This window comes from Polyodon spathula, chromosome 38, assembly GCF_017654505.1.
Source record: "Polyodon spathula isolate WHYD16114869_AA chromosome 38, ASM1765450v1, whole genome shotgun sequence".
Lineage (NCBI taxonomy): Eukaryota > Metazoa > Chordata > Actinopteri > Acipenseriformes > Polyodontidae > Polyodon > Polyodon spathula.
Window position 1 is genome coordinate 1,262,172 of NC_054571.1, and position 19,895 is coordinate 1,282,066.

General features: G+C 41.0%; 1 protein-coding gene across 2 annotated transcripts in view; it reads right to left on the bottom strand.

Annotated features, from left to right (window-relative positions):
* col5a3a (collagen, type V, alpha 3a) overlaps positions 1 to 12,833 on the bottom strand; it is a 112,144-nt gene extending 99,311 nt beyond the window's left edge. Inside the window, exons 1-2 of one of the 2 annotated variants that reach the window (XM_041235632.1) lie at positions 12,679 to 12,833; positions 12,507 to 12,600 (exon numbers count right to left, since the gene is read on the bottom strand). In XM_041235632.1, the coding sequence (XP_041091566.1) occupies positions 12,507 to 12,600 (94 nt within the window). In that variant the 5' untranslated portion in view covers positions 12,679 to 12,833. Of the gene's footprint in view, positions 1 to 12,506 lie in introns of both variants that reach the window. The other variant, XM_041235633.1, reaches the window with a different exon arrangement.
* Positions 12,834 to 19,895: the final 7,062 nt, after the last annotated feature.

Below are 19,895 nucleotides of genomic sequence, written 5' to 3' on the forward strand. Positions count from 1 at the left end.
GTTATTTTTACGTTTCCCCCTGGCCCCACTCTTGTTCTTGCGCCTTTGCAAATTCGACATCAAAGCCATGTGGCTTACTATGTGTTCCAACTAGGATTTGTCAGGGCTCTGTTTTTAGAAACAACTCCCCGAAAAACGTCAGCCAGCTGTGAGACAGAGCTCCACTTAAGCTCCCTAATAGCCCCCTTGGACATCAACTTAATCCTTTAACTACGGAGTCAGGGTGTTAGTTTATTCTAGAAACCATACAGTTACATTACAGCAGCCTGTCATTATCTGGTTCTGTTCTGCCCCACAACGCACAGCTCCGGCCAAAAGTGTTGCATCACTCGACAGAATGAGCTCATTTTGCTTCGTAAAGTCGGATGAAATCTGCTGAATAAAGTTACATCAACATACCGCTTTGTAGTTTTCCCCACATACTTAACAAAAAACTGACGCAAATTGAACGTGAAATACTGTACTGCTATTATGGCTTCCGGTAGGCTTTTGCGATATCACTTTGCAGTTTCTTTGATGTGAAATAAAAGACCTAAATTATGTTTACGTAGTTTCTTTTTTTAAATATGTCTCAATCCAAAATTCTAGGGGGATGCTAAACTTTTGGCCAAAGCTGTAGATCCAGGACACACAAGGGTACACAGTGCATGTAGAGTTCATTGGACGCTTCGAGCACAGAGCGATAACACTTGACAAGTGGAGGCAAAGATGACAACAACAACACAGACGACTGTAACCTGTGACAGTTCTCTATGATCTGCTTCCTATTTTTGTAACAGGGACAACATTAAATCCAGGCGTTTTTTTTAAAGGCGCACACAACGTCGTTTTTGATAGCTACAAACTATCACAAACAGTTTTTCAACCAGCACAACGCAAAGAGGGCAACCCTTCTTTTAAAAGCCTGATATATTTTACATACAAATGAGACTGCAACTTTCATTAGGAAGTCTGGTGCTGTGAGACTGTGTTACTTTACTTTCTGTATTTATTTTGGGTTAAATACTCAATAAACATTGCTGTCGGATGCCGAATGCGAAGGGTTTTTTGCAGCTAGTCAAGGCATGACAGCCTAATGGAAACCAGGCCAAAGTTCCTTAATAAAAAAAGATATTGTTCTTAGTGCTGGTCTTCCCTACTATTGGATTATACTTCAAGCTCTAGCCTTTTTTTAAAAGAGGTACTTTTCCCACAGTAGGGTGTTGTAAATTAATTCCAGGTTCAAATCTGCGTTAAAGGCTATCTCAACTCAAAACACTGCTTCCTCCTGCATTCTGTGAGCACCTGGCCTCTCCCAAGCAATGACTGGCAACTGTGTACAGCTGTGCTGTGTGTGGTGTGGTGAAGTGTACACAATCAACGCTAATTAATCTGTGACCCCCAGCAATATAGGATAACGGCACTCCTTCTTTACGGGGTTCTGCGTATTCTACTTCATCGTAAAGAAAGAAAGAAAGAATCAAAGCAAACAAACATTACACAATGTGGAGTGTTTTATTTCTTCCTTTTTCATTTTTATAGTACCGTAGCACTTATTTTATAAGACAGGCCATGTTGATTCCCCGGTTTGTTTACATTATCCACACTCAGACCCCCAGTCCAGCTGCAGTAACATTATAAATGTCCTTCTTCCCCCTTCATCCGATACAGCCCAGCGCAATCTCTGGCTCTGCTATCAGGTATAGAACAGCAGTGTGGAACACCTTGTCTTTGCGTTCCCTCCCCCGACACTAATACAGGAATCCAGCAAGCAGCACCTTTGTGTGGGCATGTACCCGAATCGAACCTTCCCCCGCCTCCACATACCACAGTGCTGCAGGAATGCTGCCCCGAAGAGATACACAATCCCTCCTCGTCCTTGGACTATCACCCAGGGGATCTCCAGACTGACTGGCCTTGTCAGGGCCTCAAGTAGGGACCCCTACAGAAAGGTTTAGAAAACTAAGCCTAGGAAAGCCGAAGCAGACTACAGAATATCCAGGATAATCATCAACAAACAAATACACAGGTCCCAAGTTTTATCCAACAGGAATGCTGGTCCAAACTATTTGCTGTGGATGGGGGGGTGCGGGAGGTTAGATAAGGATTAATATGACCTAAATTATTAAAATTATATTTCACGTCAATAAAAGACAACAACAACATTGGTCATTTTAAAATGATATTAATTTGCAACTTGAATTAAGAACCCATCAAAGAATGGAGTGGACATGCAATCATGTGCGGATAAGGACAAACTTTATTTATGTATTTATTTTTTTTAAACAGTAATCTTACACAGAAGTTTTATTTTGCGGGTTGTTCCAGTGACTGATGCGGGTCTGTGGGCTTCAGTGTTAATTTGCGGGTCTCTCCCGCATACATGCAGGTAATTTGGGTGAGCTGAAATACTAAACATGGTGCTATTGCCACCTGCAGTGTTACAGAACCATTGCATTGTAGTCCCACTGCATTGCTACTGAAAACAACGCAGCCGAGTTAAATAAAACAAACACACAGATACAATGTATAATGATGCAGTAACAACACCCCCCCCCCCCCCCCCCCCAAAAAACATAAACTAACTGGATTGGAAACAAGGTCTTCCTGGATCAAGGATTTTAAAACACTGCCAAGTGAAATCAGAAAGCGCAATATTTCAGATCCCTGGGGATTTTAATGAAGGGTACTGAGCCAGATTTTCAGAGCTAGGGTTGGTAATAACAATGCTGTCATTAATTAGATTACTGAGGGCTTGACTCCCCCTTGACCCCAAAGTGTTTACTACACCTATTTTACCGAGACGTCTGATTGGATTTCAGATTGCTGTGCAATGCACCGTGACGGATCACATATTCGAGCAGCTCTCAATATATCTGCAGCGAACGTGTGCCCAAGGCAGTCACGCACCAAAATGCTCGCATTTTAAACTTCACTTTGTGCAGAACTTTTATGCAATCGATTATGACCAGCAGCTAACCTTGCACTAACTAGGGCAGGGGTTAAGGGACTTTTCTTGTGAAGCTCCGAAATTACAGAATGCTCTGCCTTACAAAAGCATAATTGCTTTTTTCCTTTTTGAAAGGGTGCAAACCTTGCACCAAAAAAGCTGCCATAAAAATGATTTGTAGTACCGGCATAAACACATGTATAGTATGTTGAAATGGGAAGTATTAGTACATTTGCTTTTGAAAGAGTTTGCATGGGTGCAACCAAAAACAACCTTTCTAAACTCGATTGCTTTTCTGCAAGGAAAATCTAACCAATAAGTCATCAGCAAGCGCATAAAAGCTCTGTGTGTTATTCTTTCATGACGCTTCTTTTCATTTCGGTCTCCTCCTCCCCCAGCCACCACCTCGCAGCGTGCCTCATCCCGGGGAGAGGTGGCCCATAGTCATTTCCTATCTGCGGCACTGGAATGCATGTAGCGGTTCATGTATTTCCAGCCGGCCTCGCGCAGGTAGCCATCGGGCGCCCACGGACGAGACCTGAGTACACTCCCTCAGGCTCTGAGTGTCCTCCACAGTCATCGGGCCCTGAGCGCCCTTCACAGTTCATAAATCATCTGCAATCGCAATCATCATCATTCATTCATAGCCATTCATTCATAGCTGATTCTCCGTGCTGAAATTAATGTTACGCAAGAAGCAACTTAGCCACCCTCTTTGAAATGAAAAAAGCTGCATTATTTAAGTAACTCGGTTCTGTTTCTTGAACAAAACCCTTTATTTTTTCCTCTGCCCGGCAGCACACAATGTTCTGGATTACGAAAATAATAATATAGAGAGGAGGCTGAGCATTGGAAAGATTAGCAATGTGTCCTCAGGTGTCTTCTTCAAAGCGATGTCTTCTCGGATCCTGCCGTTCTGACAGCGGTAAACCGTTTCTCTCTCCCTGTCTCTTGTACTAGGCTGTCTGATTGCAGACAGGGTCAGCGTGCAGAATGTGTGCCCTGAGGGGGGAGAGATGATATATGGCTTCTTCGAGTCTCACCCACCAATCCATCTGTACAGCCCAGCGGCTGCAGAGAGCCAAGTTTAGACTCAAAGACACGTGTTGCTCTCTGCTCACTTTTACTTGTTTTTCTTACCTTATCATTTATTTTGTAACTGGGGCGGGTGGGTGCTGGGGGAGGTTTTAAGACACTGTCTCTATTGCTTTTGGTTATGTATCTGTTGTTGTTTTTTTGAGGGACTATTTTAAAGTACTTTCTGTGTTCCTCCCAGTTTGAGCGTACATTTCATCTTGTGTTTATCATACGACTTTGATCAAATGTTATTTTATCTGGAGACAAGGAAGTTTAAATAAAATGGCATTCAAATAAATAGTTGATAATACTAGAAAATGATGTGGAAGGCTGCTTTGGATAGTGTCTTCAGATAAATGGGGGTGCACTATTTTGCGGTATCTTTCCATGTTCATAACTTGTCCTGGTAAACACACAGTTAAAACTATAAAGAAGAGACCTTTTCAGGGAATAAAGTCCTGCACCTGCTTGTTTATCACCTGCATACTGATTTTTCTATATTCTTTTCAGCTTTTATCTTTATTCGCGCTTGCCTCAGCAGACACAACACACATGAGCTCTGTGTACAGCACCTCTGTTCCAATATTCAAAGCAGCCAGCGTCAGTCAGCGGCTTGTCGAGTTACAGCACGCGCTCTGACATGCCCGTTCTTTTGTCGTATAAGCCTGGCGGAAGGCACTTTTATGTGAAGGTTTACAAAACTCCAGGAAACTCAGAAACCCGAAACCTCCGAGTTTTGGATCCAGCTGAACAGAATGAAGCAGCTGCTGTGAAACAGCGCTCCGGCTGAATCGTTTGTCGTTGAATGTGTCGATTTACTCTCCGTGTTTCTACATTCTGTAAGAAGCTGCTGCAAATTGGGAAAATATATTAAAAAACATGGCAAGCCTGGGTAAACTATGGTGGATGCATAGTATAACCATGGGAAAAGCATGGCAAAACTGCTCAAATGCTGTGCAAAAATACCAGGGTACTACTATAAGGAAAAGCGCACAGTCATAGCATTCACTGCATTCTCTAACTTGTGTGCTAGTAATTGAGACTTCTTGGCTACTACAGTAAGTGGCACAAAGCTCTGTCTTGAAAGGAAAATATATATAACAATCACCATCTTAACATAGCATGGATTAGTGCATCCCAAAAAGAGTGGGTGGGTATCAAAACTAAAAAGGTGTAAAAACTGAATGAAGAGACACGGAATGCAACGATTCGTTTGCAGTCTCTGCCTTAACCTGACAGAACAAGTCCAGGGGATCAACTACAGTTTGTTTTACCAGCAAAAACAAAGGCTCTCTCTTTTTTTTTTTTAGATAAACGAAATGCTGGTTTCCCACATCACAACAGCTTTCTGCTAATCTGGGCTGGAACACGTAGGGGAGAATTCTCTTTTGCATATCAACTCTCGCAGGCGTGTTTCCGTCACAGCAGGAAGATGGAATTTGATCATTTTTCTTTCCCTGATTTTTAAAGATCGTATCTGGGAGTTGACTAGAACCTCCTGCCAGCGCTCCTCCTTCAGTCCACATTAACAAATAGACGCGTGTCTTATTTGCTGTGTTCTTTGATCTCTGTGTGCTGCTGATTAAGTTTGAAAACCGCACGTGTTTTTTTTTTATTGTGTCGCAATTGTCTTTTTATTGTTTTCCAGGACCCCCTTGCAAACGAGGCCTCGGTCTCAATGGGTAAATCTCCTGGCTTCATTCATTAATTAATTAATTAATTAATTAATACTAATAAAACATCAGAGCATCGATGTTTAGAAATACTGAAATTAGTGGATTGAGTTCAATGACAGACGTTTCCGCTAGAAGTCATTCTCAATGTCTTCAGCGTCAGCATGCTGGAAAGACGTCTAATCAAAATGTCTGAGCTCATGAAGTCTGAACCGTTTGCAATGCGGCTCAGTGACGAAGCTGGAAAGCTGAGCCGTGCCCCCTCTAAAAGCCTGTTTTACTTTTTTAAGCCGTCACCTTGATCAAAATACTCAGCCATCCGTCAAAAGGCAGACGCAAGCTATTTTAGGGAACTAGACAACAGGGCTGCAGTGTTAAGGCCACCTCCTGTGCCTGCTTGACCTTTCACCTTTCACAATGATGTCACTTCGCCCTGGAGACAGTCCTGACACCTGCTGCTTCAGTTAACGTGCAATACAGAATAAAACTAAACAGAATAAAATAGAATCGTTGCATTTAAGACAATCAAGAATATAAAGTTTTTTAGGTCAGTGAAAAAAAACATTTTAAAAAAATAGTCAAAAGTGTTTTTATTCGATATGTTATGTGTTTACTGTATGGCACTTGTAAATTGTTAATATTTATTTATTTATTTTTATTTTTTTTAATTATTACAGATCAACGTTGTCTAGGCATGGTCGTCTCACACCACCACAGAGATCCGTTCATCTGATCTAAAGAAGCTCCTCTTTGAGTTTCAGACCCGCCATGTGGTTCACCAGTTCATTCATAGGGGTTCACAATCTACATTCAAGCAGCCCAACGCTTCAGCAAAGGCCACTTCTCTCAGTAAAGCTGAGGGAACACGAAACCCCAAGTCTCCCCCGCTGTGCCATGCAGCGGCCTGAAAACAAGTCTCCTGAAACCAAGTTCCAAGTGGCTTTGTGTTCCCTCAGCGTTACACTTCACGCAGAAACTGAAAAAAGATACGCTTGCCCCAACGCTATTCTCCATAGCCACACTGTTATAGTGAGCACACCATGGTATAGTCTAATATAGTAAAAGCATACAAAAGTGTAGCATAGTGAAACAGTAGAATAGAAAAGAAAAGAAAAGCTAGCATTGTAAAGCAGGTACAGCAGAGATTAAAGCAAGCTTAATCCAGGCTACACCATGGTGTGACGGGAAGTGTAAAGTGGTTTATACTCATGCATCTTACACTGAGGGGACACAAAACCACTTTTTCAGGAACAGTGGCTTGAAACCTGGTTCCAGGAGACCGGGAGACCTAGTTTGAGGTCGCTGTATCGAACCCCAAGCCATCCCTGCTGTGCCGCGCAGTGGCCTGAAACCTTGTCTCCTGCAAAACAAGTTCCAAGCCACAGAGCTGCTTTGTGTTCCCTCGGCTTCAGTGTGTGCTTAGGAGACTGGTCTAAAGCAGCGGAAGGTGACAGTTCTTCAGGTCAGATTCTTGAGGTTCACAGACTGTACTGCAACCACACCCAAGCATGGTCCACCCAATTCTATATACAGCCCATTGAAACGATTATTCTCAAACTCAATTCATATCTTGTTATTTCATGTGGCTACGTTGCTGCTGTTTCAGATGGGACACCTCTGGGCGCCAGATGTTCATCCCAGGGGTTAAAGGCAGTGCAAAAAAAAAAAAAATCTGAAAGAAAGAGAACGTTTTCTCTCCAGCTCGTTTCTTCACGCACCAAGTCCCCGGATAACAGCTTGGCATTTAAACCGCTGTAGTTTTCCTCTGATTTACAGCCGATCAAACAGCTAACAAGTGTTCCTGTACTCTGTTCGTTGGCCACAGCACCAAATGAAGCGAGCACATGTGCATTTCTGCTTCAGCGACTGCTAGGCCAGCTAGCCTTGATGCAACGCGCTGATTGAAACTATGAAATTATGACATCCACTTAACCGAGACTCTTTTTGAATGTCCTGTAGAGGGAGAGAGGGGCAAATCTTACACACTGAGAAATGTAACATGGAGGCAGCTAATATTGACATTAGCTATCTAATATTAGCAGATGTTTTTTGTTTGTCTTTTAAGTAATGTTCTATCCCCAATTCATTAAATTAGTTGGTGTGTGCTGGTCATATTCCTATGAATGAATGAATTAGTAATTTAGCAGATGCTTTTATTCAAAGCGACTTTCAGAGACTAGGGGGTGAGCGATGCATCAACAACTGATGCTGTAGAGTCACTTGCAAGAGGACCCTGGTTTTGCATCTCATGCAATGGACCAAGAAAGAAAGAAAGAAAGAAAGAAAGAAGTTTTGCTAGTAGAATTGCAGACTCAAAGGGCTTTTTTTTATCCTTATCCAAAACCGCGAAATTGTTCAAGATTCATCAGAACCCAATTCAAACATTTGCAAGTAATATTAACAGCAATCCCTTTGGGGTGGCCTGTCGGTATTAAGTGAACAACGCTTTGAAAGAGAAACGTGCATTTTAAGGAAAGGGGAAAACAATTCAATGATGAAGTGTCTTACGTAACAGCATGCAAATCCCACAATATGTTGCCATTTAAAAGACATGTAGTTTGCCAGATGAGACGATGCAACACAGGGCTTTGCTCCTCCTTCTCCACTCCACAAAGAATACAAAAAAAAAAAAAAAATCGGGAGGTAATGATGATGTTTGCAAGTTGGCGAATGAACATCTGGCCAACAGAAGACATGCCACGACCGGAGCCTTTTGAAAACTTCTATGAATTCCAACTGGGCAGAAGGATGATGTGGTCACCAGACCATGAAACCACTCCAATAAACTTCGCCTGGCTGTTAACGTGGCAGTGCCGCGACGAACATGGGTTTCTCCATGTTACGATATTCTTTAAAAAAAAAAAAAAATTAGCTGGAAAACTAAAAAATACACCTTGATCCGGAATTCAGGGAAGCTTTCAGTCTCCGCGGCTGGTGTGCTTGACATCTGGTTTGAAATGTTCGAACGAACCCAAAACCCTGTGATTGATGTTTTATATGACTTTCTTTCCTCTTTTTGTTTTTGTTCCCCTTTGCTCGTGGCCTGTGTGTTTGTGCGTTTGGTGTACAGTGTTTTTAATCCACCAGGCAAACCACAAGGAACGCTGTCCTCCCTCGTGTTTACAATTGAGTACCAGTCAATGGCAATCATGTCAGCTTACATTCTCGGTACACCAGCACAGCAGTAAAAATGTCAGCGCCCCGGATGAGAGAAATATTCTTCCAGTCGGCTTTTAGAACATTCAGTACAGAAGTTAATTGCCATTGATTGGTACTTAATTGTAAACGTCAGGGAAGGACAGCTTTCTCGTCTTAAAATCAACAGGTTAATGCATAGATGTAATACCTGCCGATAAATACTTCTTAAAGACCATTCCGAGTACGTTTCTATGTTTAGCGCTAATGAGTGTTTTAGAGTTATGGAAGGATGTGGGTTAAAACTCTGGGAAACTGAATGTCGGACATTGTACAGTTTCCAAGGGAAACCACTTTAACAATCTGAAGATCACAGGGCTGTTTTAAGGTTACAGAGCAACAGAGCTATGGAATATGATATATCTTGGATCTTCCAGTGTTCCTCTACACCAGCACAGGAAAACGCCTTGGAACTTGGAAGAAACAGGTGAAAAAATCTCGGTCAGCTTTACATTGACCCTCAGCTGCTTCCCCTCAGTGATTTGTCAAACTGTCAACGCAACAAAACGGAATTGGCGTGCTTTTCAAGAACTCGGGACTTAGCTAATCTCTTTAAACCTTTACAGCAGAGAAAGTGATCCCAGTTTGCTGACAGCAAAGGGGTCTGGTCTGAAGACCACCTCTGCAGGCATTAGGATTGAATGAGAAAAACCTGGTTCGGGGCTCAAGCCTCACAGCCGGAGTTTGTACTTTTCATTCTGTAGCTGAGAATCACTCTCGCTGCTTGAATGAATTAGAAATGGTTGCATTTAATAGATTTCAAACTTTGCTTGGCCAGGGGCCTATTGCCGGACCTTTGAAGAGGTAACAGAAAAGTTTTTTTTAGCAATTAAAGTTCGACCAAGGGAGTAGCTACAAGTGCAGAAACGGGTGGAAGTGGAGAGCTGCCAGTGAAACAAGCATAGCTGGGTTACACTGAGCATCTACTGTACTCAGTAATTGTGAATTCAAGTGTTTATGAGCGGTGCTGGATTGACTGCACTGGAGACCGAGAACAGTCTACTCTATTATTCCACAGAGCAGCAAAAACACAAGTAGTGTGCATGGAGGTTTCCCCACAAGCTCTGCGGAAAATATGCCTCAAGCATGCCCTGGGGTGAGGGAGCAGTTCACTCTCCGTGCCTCAACCCTGCCCTAGACTGGAGGGTGCAAACTTTCTCTTAGGGGGGTGAGGGAGGGAGGGAGCAGTTCAGTCTCCGTGCCTCAACCCTGCCCTAGACTGGAGGGAGCAAACTTTCTCTTAGGGGGGTGAGGGAGGGAGGGAGCAGTTCAGTCTCCATGCCTCAACCCTGCCCTGGACTGGAGGGAGAACTTTTTCTCTTAGGGTGGTGAAGGAGTAGGGGGCAGAGGGCAGTTCACTATGTATTTATGCCCATCAAACCCTTTGGCACTTTGACAGACTGATTTCAATGATGCCAATTAGTGCCCCTTGGGACCAGTTTACTGCCCACAAAAAACAGGGCTGAGACCACCAGAACTTCATCTCACACTGAGCCTCAATAGCTAACCAGATGGGAGTTACTTTCAATCACTACTGGTACTTGAACCAGTGACGTCCCATTCCACTCCACACAGCCATAAAGCAACCCAAGCCAACTCTTCCACAGAGGAAACTCCACAGGCATGCATAAAATACGATGTTTATTTCATCAAGTTACTTGTCTTCCACAAACACCTGCTGTGACAAGCGATTGTCCATTTTCTTCAACCATTACTGATAATCGCTTTTTTTTTTCTTAAGTGCTGCTGTAGTTTTGCAGCAATCATTCTCACACAATGAAATGATCTGCAGATTTTAGGAAAGCAACGCAAGGTAATAGCTGTCTGTAATTATCATTGATAACCTTGCAGCTGTCACATCCATAACAAGCACTGCATATACATATAACAGTGACTTCACTCAATACTGTAGCAACCTGTACAGCATTTACACCTACTAGAAATTATACAGCTGAGCTGACCCACAGGAATGTGATCATTTATAATGTGGGCTAAAAAAACTTTTTTGATTTTTTTGTTTGTTTTTTTCTAACGCTGATTTTTTTTTTTATTATTTTATTAACGATACGTTTTCTAATATACGGCTAAAAAGCTTTCTTCGGACTGTATAAGTTCGTATCGATCGATGAACGATGACACCAACAAACTTTGCTTTGGGCTTCAGATATTACTTAACTTGATTTTCATCTAGACAGGACTAGCCTGCGGGCACATCATTATCACTCATTAGGATGGCATTTCCACTGAACAGATAATTGTGAGACTCTGCTGACTGTCACAAGCAGACACAGAAATCTACAGCACCACAGGTTCAAAACGTTTACTCAAGTTTTTCATGAACTCCAATTCTCTATTAAAGAGATACTTTAAAACGCCTGTTCTAATTTACAAAACTAGAACAAACGAACTAACATAATCCAAGGTCGTGAAACACTGACTCATTTGAAACACTGACGTGATTTTTTTTTTTTTTTTTTTGTCCTTTAAAAAAAAAGACATTCCGTTAAGCTTTAATCTTGTGTGTTAAAAGACTTTTTAAAATAAATAAATACATAAATAAATATAGCCTGTTTGATATTTCTACTATGTTGAGTTTCCTGGGTGGATACCAAATATTATTACAAAATAATAATTAAAATAATAATAATTAAACAAAAAAAAAAAAGAGTAATTAGATAACAAGTTTATTAATATAGCCTGAAATTACCAAACAAGAAACTTACTAGAATAGTAAAAATAAATAAATAAAAGCCAGGCACAGTTAAATGACTTTTTTTCCCCCCAGGAGGTCGCATCGGTCAAGTTCGTTATTAATTATTATTATTATTATTATTATTATTATTATTATTATTATTATTATTAATAATAATAATAATAATAATAATAATAATAATTAATAAATTATTATTATTATTATTATTATTATTATTATTATTATTATTATTATTATATTATTTATTATTAATGGATGTCGTCGATTAGAAAAATGTAGCGTTTAAAATGAAAACGCCTTAAAAAAAATAAGCCAGCTTGATCTCTGGACAACTGGATGGATACCGAAGCTGTGCGCAGCTTCACTCTGTTGTAGTTAAATCTTTTAAACTTGCTGGTACGATAAAAGATTAATTCTAACAACGGTATCCAAGGCAGCGTTCCCCAATCTTGTACACAGCCTCGAGTCACACACAGAAACTTCAACCATTCTTAAGAGAGTTAAGCTATGTGCAAGTTCAGACCAGTGCTAAGAGTTATCTGCATGCAGGATCTGAGGTATACAGAGACACGATATCTTTTAAGCCCTGAAGAATAATAATAATAATAATAATAATAATAATAATAATAATAATAATAATAATAATAATAAGTTTTAAAAAATGTCAGATAAACTGTGCATGTTGTATAATTTTACATTTCTGTATCCCCAGTGGGATATAATAAGAATGCTGATTCTACTTTTTAAATTGCATTATTTTAAAAAAAAGTTGGAAAAAACAACTTTTTTGATAAGGGGGGGGGGGCGACGACAACTGTATTGCTAGTCAGGACACCCAACACAGAACCTCATTCATTACTATTAATGCATAAATAAATAAATACATTAAAACAACATTTTTTAAATGTGCATAATTTACCCGCTCTTGTAGTTGTCGTGCTTGCTTGCAGTAAAATGATGAGCAGCGATATTCTTCTGCAAAAAGCGGCCAGTTTGCTTTTCCACCGGTCCATCTTTAAAAAAAAAAAAAGTTTTCCTCCAAACCAGATTAAAAGTGATATAAAGGCAGGGGAAATAAACGCTGTTGCAACCTTATCTGGCCATGCGTGTGGCAGGGGGGGAATAAGCAAGAAGCACACGAGTGTGTTCTCCCGGTCTCTGCCTCTCCCTGTCCTGGTCTGAAATCCCTTAACAGAGCCTTAAGAAAAGTCCCAAGAGCAGACAGCCCTCCAACTAATAGCTCTCTCTCTCTCTCTCTCTCTCTCTCTCTCTCTCTCTCTCTCTCTCTCTCTCTCTCTCTCTCTCTCTCTCTCTCTCTCTCTCTCTCTCTCTCTCTCTCTCTCTCTCTCTCTCTCTCTCTCTCTCCCCTCCCCCGGGACGAGTGTCAAAATGGGACTGTGGGTCTTTACGATGAACACTGGTGCCCCACGAGGGCATTTGATATATAAATGACTCCCCCCCCCCCCCCCCCCCCCCCCCGTGTCAAACTCTTACATCTTTTAACCAGAATTCTTTTAACCTTTCAATCGTATTCCTTATCGCGTTCGTTTTAGGTTCTGTCTCAGAATTACATGTTTATTGAATTAAATTAATAGAACATTCTATCAAATACAGCGTGTCTCCTGTCTGAAATAATGCGATGAAGTACATTTCCCAACTGTACATATTATTATTATTATTATTATTATTATTATTATTATTATTATTATTATTATTGAGTTGTACCAATAAATCATTAATCATAAAACTTTACAAGTTTAAACTTTCCCACCCATTTAATTAATGACAGCTCTAATTATAGCTGATTTGTATTAATAATTAGTTTTCAGATTATAAAAAACGTTATTTTTCAGATAATAACTTTTCCAAGCCATGTAAACACAGCACAAAAGTTGATTTACCTCTCCTTGCTTTACAATGCTTGGCTATGCTCTACCATGCTTTCACGGTGCTTTATTACACTGTGCTGTGATTTTACTATGGGTAAGTCCATGTTTTGACAGAGCACCCTAAAAAAGTAGAGTCAAACCTTCTCCAGTGTAGCTTAAGAAAAGAACAGCCACATGAATACTCTTACAAGAACACATTCACAATAATTGGGTGCACACGCTGGATTTAAAAAGCATTGAAAGCATACAATTCGAAGGCACACCACTGTATAGTTTCATAAAGATGACATAAAGCAAAAATACCTGAGTCAGGTCTTTGCATCACTGAGTTAGTAATACCCAGCAGAAGTTTTGCATCTCCTTATAGAATGAACTCGTGTTGCTTCATGCAGTCGAATGAACCCTGCTGAATAATGTTCCGTTAACATATTGAATTACACAGCGCGTTGTAGTTTTCCAGATAATGAAAAGCCTGGTTAAGGGGAGAAATTTGCTGATTAAGGCAGTTTCTAAGTTGATGGTGTGGACAAGCACAGTCAATGACCACTGAAGCAGTATTAGGAGTCAGCAGGTTTCCTTGTTTGAAAGTCTACTGTATCGCTTTCACAAACAAACAACCCTTGGCTTGGTCTCCCCTATCAATACCCTCTCCATTAAAGGCATGTTAATCTTGGAGTCTGACCCAAATTCCATACAGGTTTTAGCAGATAGTTACCAAGAGAGATTCAGGAGTCTGAGCTTAGTGTTAGAAATACTTCTCGTCCCTCTACTGTGTACATACAAGCCCTGTGGAAGCTGTTCAGGGCACATCGCTTCCAAAGACTTGACAAACTGTTCCCTGGCTCATAAATCAATGCTGTAACGCTGAGCCTATCAATGCAACGCACTGAAGAAATCCTGGTAGGTACACAGCACTACCAGCAATAGCAACCAGTACAAATTTTGCATGGTGGCACCCTTATGAAAGTTGCCCATTTGAAAAGCAGAACAAAGCTTAATAAACGCACAGTGAAAGCTGGGTTACCAAATTTCCAGAGTGAGAAACCAGAACAATTGCTCAGCGGGGATACAGGACAATTTCTCTGCGATCACTGCCTCTGAATTCTTTCAGGGAGGTTGAGGTGGAAATAAGCAGTGAAGCCTATTCTCCAGAAGGGCCCTTGGATGATGTCGAAGCTATCGAGGCTGTTCCTTGGAAAACAGTAGGGATTTCTGTGCAGGCTTTGACAGAGGACTGACAGCGGTTGGCCCTCACTTCCCTGTCCAAATCAGATAGGTCTACCCCTTTACCATGGCAAAAGCTTAGTGAAAGCATAGAAAAGCACAGGCAAGCATAGCAGAGCTCAGAGTGGCATGGTAAAGCATGTTAAAAAAAGCATGGCAAACCATTGCAAAGAATGGAAAGGCATAGTATAAGCTTAAGAAAAGCACAGGACAACCTTTGTCAGGGACTCTCTCTTGTCCATTGTGAGTGAAGAAATAGAGGGCAATGCAGTGAATACTTGTAAGCAATGGTATTTTCCAAGCTGATGAAGCTGTGTCTCTGGGGAGTCATATAAGGGTTCAAATACCAAAGGGTTTTAAAAAAAAAAAAAGTCTTGCATTCTTTCCGATGGCAACCCACAGACAAATGAGCTAGCCGCTAGCTGGCAATATTCCTCTCATTCATTATAAAGTTCTTGGGGTCAGTCGTGTTGGGTTGGGGAGATTTCTCACAGGGGAGTGTTAATTGCATCATTACGCTGGGTGGGTTAGAGACCCAATTAACGTGTTTAGCACAGACCTCTAAATAAACTGGTCAAACAGCGCATAAGATTGGCACACAGAGCACAGCCATGCACTTTGGGAATGGGGGGGTGGAAGGGGGCTGAGGGGGGGGTGAAGTTTACATTCCCCACCTCTTAAAGAAACAAGGGGTGTTGACTGTGAATTCAGCTGTCAGATTGCCTTTGTGACGCTGGGAGTTATCTAAAAGAGAAACTTAGGGATGGCTCTGAAAATTTTTCTTTGTAACTTTAAAAAAAAAAAGTGACTTTTTTTTAAAAAAAAAAAGAGAGAGAGAGAGAGAGAGGGGGGGAGAGAGAATTCTAAATCAGGCAAACGTATTTATATATTTTAATATATATATATATATATATATATATATATATATATATATATATATATATATATATATATAATATATATATATATATATATTATATTATTATTATTAATAATAATATTTATTTTTGGTTGCTAAGCTTTTCTTTTGTCGGTTTGTTCTTATCTTTGCCGACGTGTCCAGTCTTGCGTCGGCTCTCCACTGCCGACATTCCCTGAAATCCCATTCCTACCGCCGCGAGGCTGCTGTCACATTCCCCTGCCTGACACCCCTGACAGCCTGGCCCCAGACTCCCTCTCACACCTGTCCACTCGACCTGCAGGCACAGCACCCAGCAATCCCAGACAGATCATCCCTCTAAAGAAAAAGCCCAGTCTCTTCCTCCGTTTGCCTTTGTTGTTGTTTGGGACTGTTCTCCTTTATTTTATATGCAAGCTAATAAATTAGTAGCTCTCCCCCAAACCACTGAAATGAATATCTAATCGGTATTGATAGATAATCAATTAGGGGATTCTAGCGTGTTATAGTGTTAGTGCTGAATGCATGATTAACTGTTGGACCCTTTCGGTCCTGGCGGGACCTCAAGGTCTTGCCTTATCTTAGCGCCATATGGGAAATCATCTCGGCACCTCAAGGGATTCCTGAGTCCCTGTCTGAGGTAGTCTATAAATATATGTAAAAAAAAAACAAAACAAAACATCCTGTTCTGTGTACTAAATAAGAGAATTCCTTTCTGAGTAACTTAATTTCGCATTCTAAAATAATCCAGGACTGAAAGGGCTAAGTTATGGAAGAACGCAATTCCAGAAGCAACTCTTAGCAACACTTTGTAAGCGATCAGAACCTCGCTCTGTGGACGGCAAGTGTCCCGGAGCGAAGAGCAACGCAGGGGTTAATTCCGCCGCAGCGATAGAAAGCAGTTAATGCTGGTTAGTGTTTGTGAAGTTTACAATTGCCCCCCCCCCATTGTAACCCCCTGTGTGACACCCACTGACACTGCTTGCTGACAAAGAGCTGCTTTTGGGTCGTCTGCTCTGAACTGCCCTCATGGTCCTGGGGGTGTAGCTATTAAAATGTTTTTAAAACAATGGCTCTCTCTGTCTCTCCCTTTCCGACACCCACATACTGGATTCTCGATACATGACTGAATATCCAGCCCATCCTGATGCTATGGACACAGACTTGCAAAAGAATGCCCATCGGAGAATGTTCCTCTGTTCCAGCTGCCAGTCACAGATGTCTGCAACACAGGCTAGATCCAGCCAAAGCCTCTTTATAGAAGCAAGATCTTTGACTCATCAAAGTGTCCGACTCACACGTGTCGCAACTCTGCAGATGTGAAATCACTCCCTACAGATCAGTTTAAGTGTTTGATGAGAGGCCGCGATGCTCTGCAGGTGGGGTCCGCTGAAAGGGCAGGGCATAGATAAACAAGGCAGGGTGGAGTTAATCCACTTCCATTTACAAGCGAGCTTCAGCTAATTCGAGTAGAAAACGAAATCTGAAAAACTTTGCAAAGTTTGCAAGAAAATTGCTATCTGGGGTTCATTTGTAAATTAAAAGGTAACAGACCTTACAACTAAGGAAGAGGATTAGTATTTTTTTCCTAGAGCTAATACACTGATCTTAATTTACAGAAGCTCCCATATATGCTCCAAGTTCTCATTTGCTTGTTGGTTATGTCTTGTTGTTGGTGTCGGTAGCTGCATGCCCACCTTTGCCTGGTAAAAATCCACAGGTTTAAACAAAACCAGTTGTAAAAAAAAGAAAAGGAGAAATATAGCATAGGCATTCATCATTACAGTAAACTTTTGTCATTCAATTCATGGAACATAAAAGCGTTTTTTATTGTACATGATAAAGTTGCAATATTTTACAATACCATTCAAGCTGTAGAATTTTGCCTTGTGCACAAGGATGTTTTTTGAGGCATAAACCAGTCATCAAAGAGCACGTCGTTTTACTAACGAGAGTTAAGAAATCCACACGCATAATAAGTTAGAATTATTTCAGAAATTTCTAATTCCAATTGCAGCAAGGCGGGAACGCAAGTAAAGGGATATCATTTCACGTCATATTTACTGCTCTCTCACTTTGAATTTAGCTACCATCAAAATAAACAAAACAAATAGATTTACATTCATTAATTAAATCGTCAAAACTTGGCTGTGTGATTAAGCTGCCAATGCGACAAACAGACTTGACATTAAACAGCAGCTCTTGCTAATAAAATGTTTTAAAAAAAATGTTCTCTGTGAAGCAATAAACTTGCTTTCAGATCAACAGCAGCTTCAAACTAGGTTTCAGCCGATTGTCTGAGGCCTTAAAGGCATAAGCATTCCACCACACAGTGAACTTCAGTGAGAGTTGCCCTTAAAATGCCAGAAATCAAATCAATCACAACAATGCTATATCTCCTCTTTACACGTCCCTTAAAAATTGTTATCATAGCAAATTTGCACTGCAAATTTTGCATATTTCCCATGCTTTATACTGTGGTTATAATATGCATTTACTGTAGTTTTTTTAAATATGCTTTACATTACTTCTCTGGTTTTTACAGACCTTGCCTATTTTAAATATTTTCACTATGATTTATTACACTTTGCTGTGCTTTTAATATTATTTGTTTATTTAGCAGACACCTTTATCCGAGGCGACTTACAGAGAGCAGGGTGTGTGAACGATGCATCAGCTGCAGAGTCACTTACAACAACGTCTCACCCCGAAAGACGGAGCACAAGGAGGTGAAGTGACTTGCTCGCGGCCACACAGTGAGTCAGTGAGCGTGCCTGGATTTGAACCCTTTAACCGTGGGACCACATAGCCTAATATGGTCAGTTTTTATAAGGGAAACATTGAAAACATTTTTAAAGTCTCTGTTTATTGCTGATCCTTCGAGAGTGGGATAAATTCAGTAGTTCAACAAACTAAGTGCTCTATTTCAACAGTTACTGTACATAGCTGTGTTTGTCAGAAAAGCAGAGAAAAAAAACCCAGCCAGTGAATGATAAGTTCTCTAACTGTAATTGGAGATAGCTAGGGGAAAACGGTATGCATGTATGGAAAATACACCCCCCCACACAACAGCAAAGCAGATCTGTTATACCTCAAGGTACGTTTTTTGTGAGAAATGAAAAGCATGCCATTGAAAGCCACAAAAGTAATAAGAAACAATATCCAAGCCTTTTAATCAGCCTTCTGAGTTGTGTCTCTTCGTCGATTTCAGTGATGCACCCCGGAGTGATAATCTTTTATAAATGGGATCTTTTGTTCTGTAGTGCTTTTCTACTGTGATTATCAGGATACCAGATTACTGCAGTAAAACAGCCTACAGCTATGGACAACTGTTCTGCATCACCTAGAACTGGAGGACTGAGCCATAATAAAACAAAACATAATTCTGATCTTTTATTTCGCATTGTGTAATCAAAGAAACTACAAAATCTCAAAAGTCTACCGGAAGCCGTAATAGTGGTACAGTGTTTTATGTTAGATTTTGAAATGTTACATTTTTAAATTGTTGTCACTTTTTCATATATGGAAAACTAGAAAGTGGTGTGTAATTCAATATGTTAACTTGACATTATTCAGCAGGTTTCATTCCACTTTATGTATTAAGCCCATTTCATGCTGGCATACCCGGTGTCATGCAGGTCGGCTATGTGATTTCACACTGCTTTTGATAAAGCAGGGTTGTCCTGGGTGACAGACGCAAGTAAACAATGCGAGGATCAATGCCCTGGAAGCAGCTTGTTACAGACGCTTCAATCCAAGCTTCTCTGGATTAAACCGTCGGCCCAAATCTTAATTAGAGTAAATGTTTCTTCATCCCTGCTTCAATCTGGCTCCTGGTGTGTCTCAAGCAACACAATTCTGGCTAAACAGAATAAGCAGAAACGTTTGTTGTGGAAGTGAAACCTTCACGCAAGCGTGGCTGTTTGTTATTTTGTCGGCTTCAGAATGGCCGTCATGCATTTGGTCTCGCTCAATCCGGGTCAAAGTGCGTCGTCCCACATCCTGGAGTGGGTCGCTGGGACCTGGGTCAACCTGGGTACCACCCATTTACGTGGTTTCACACTACGTCGGACTGTGACCCGTGTAGCCAGAACCCGAGTCAGGACCCGGTTAGGAGTGCCAGTGTGAAAGGGGCTTTCGTAAATTCTATAGGGTGATGCAAAACTGTTGCTCGTAGCTGTAGACACATGAGGCAGTATTTTTGGTGTCAGAAAGAAGAATTTAGGAGACTGAATCTCCTTTTTTTCACCTTAAAGTTAAACCTCTCCTTTCTTCCACAATAACAGGATTCCAATCA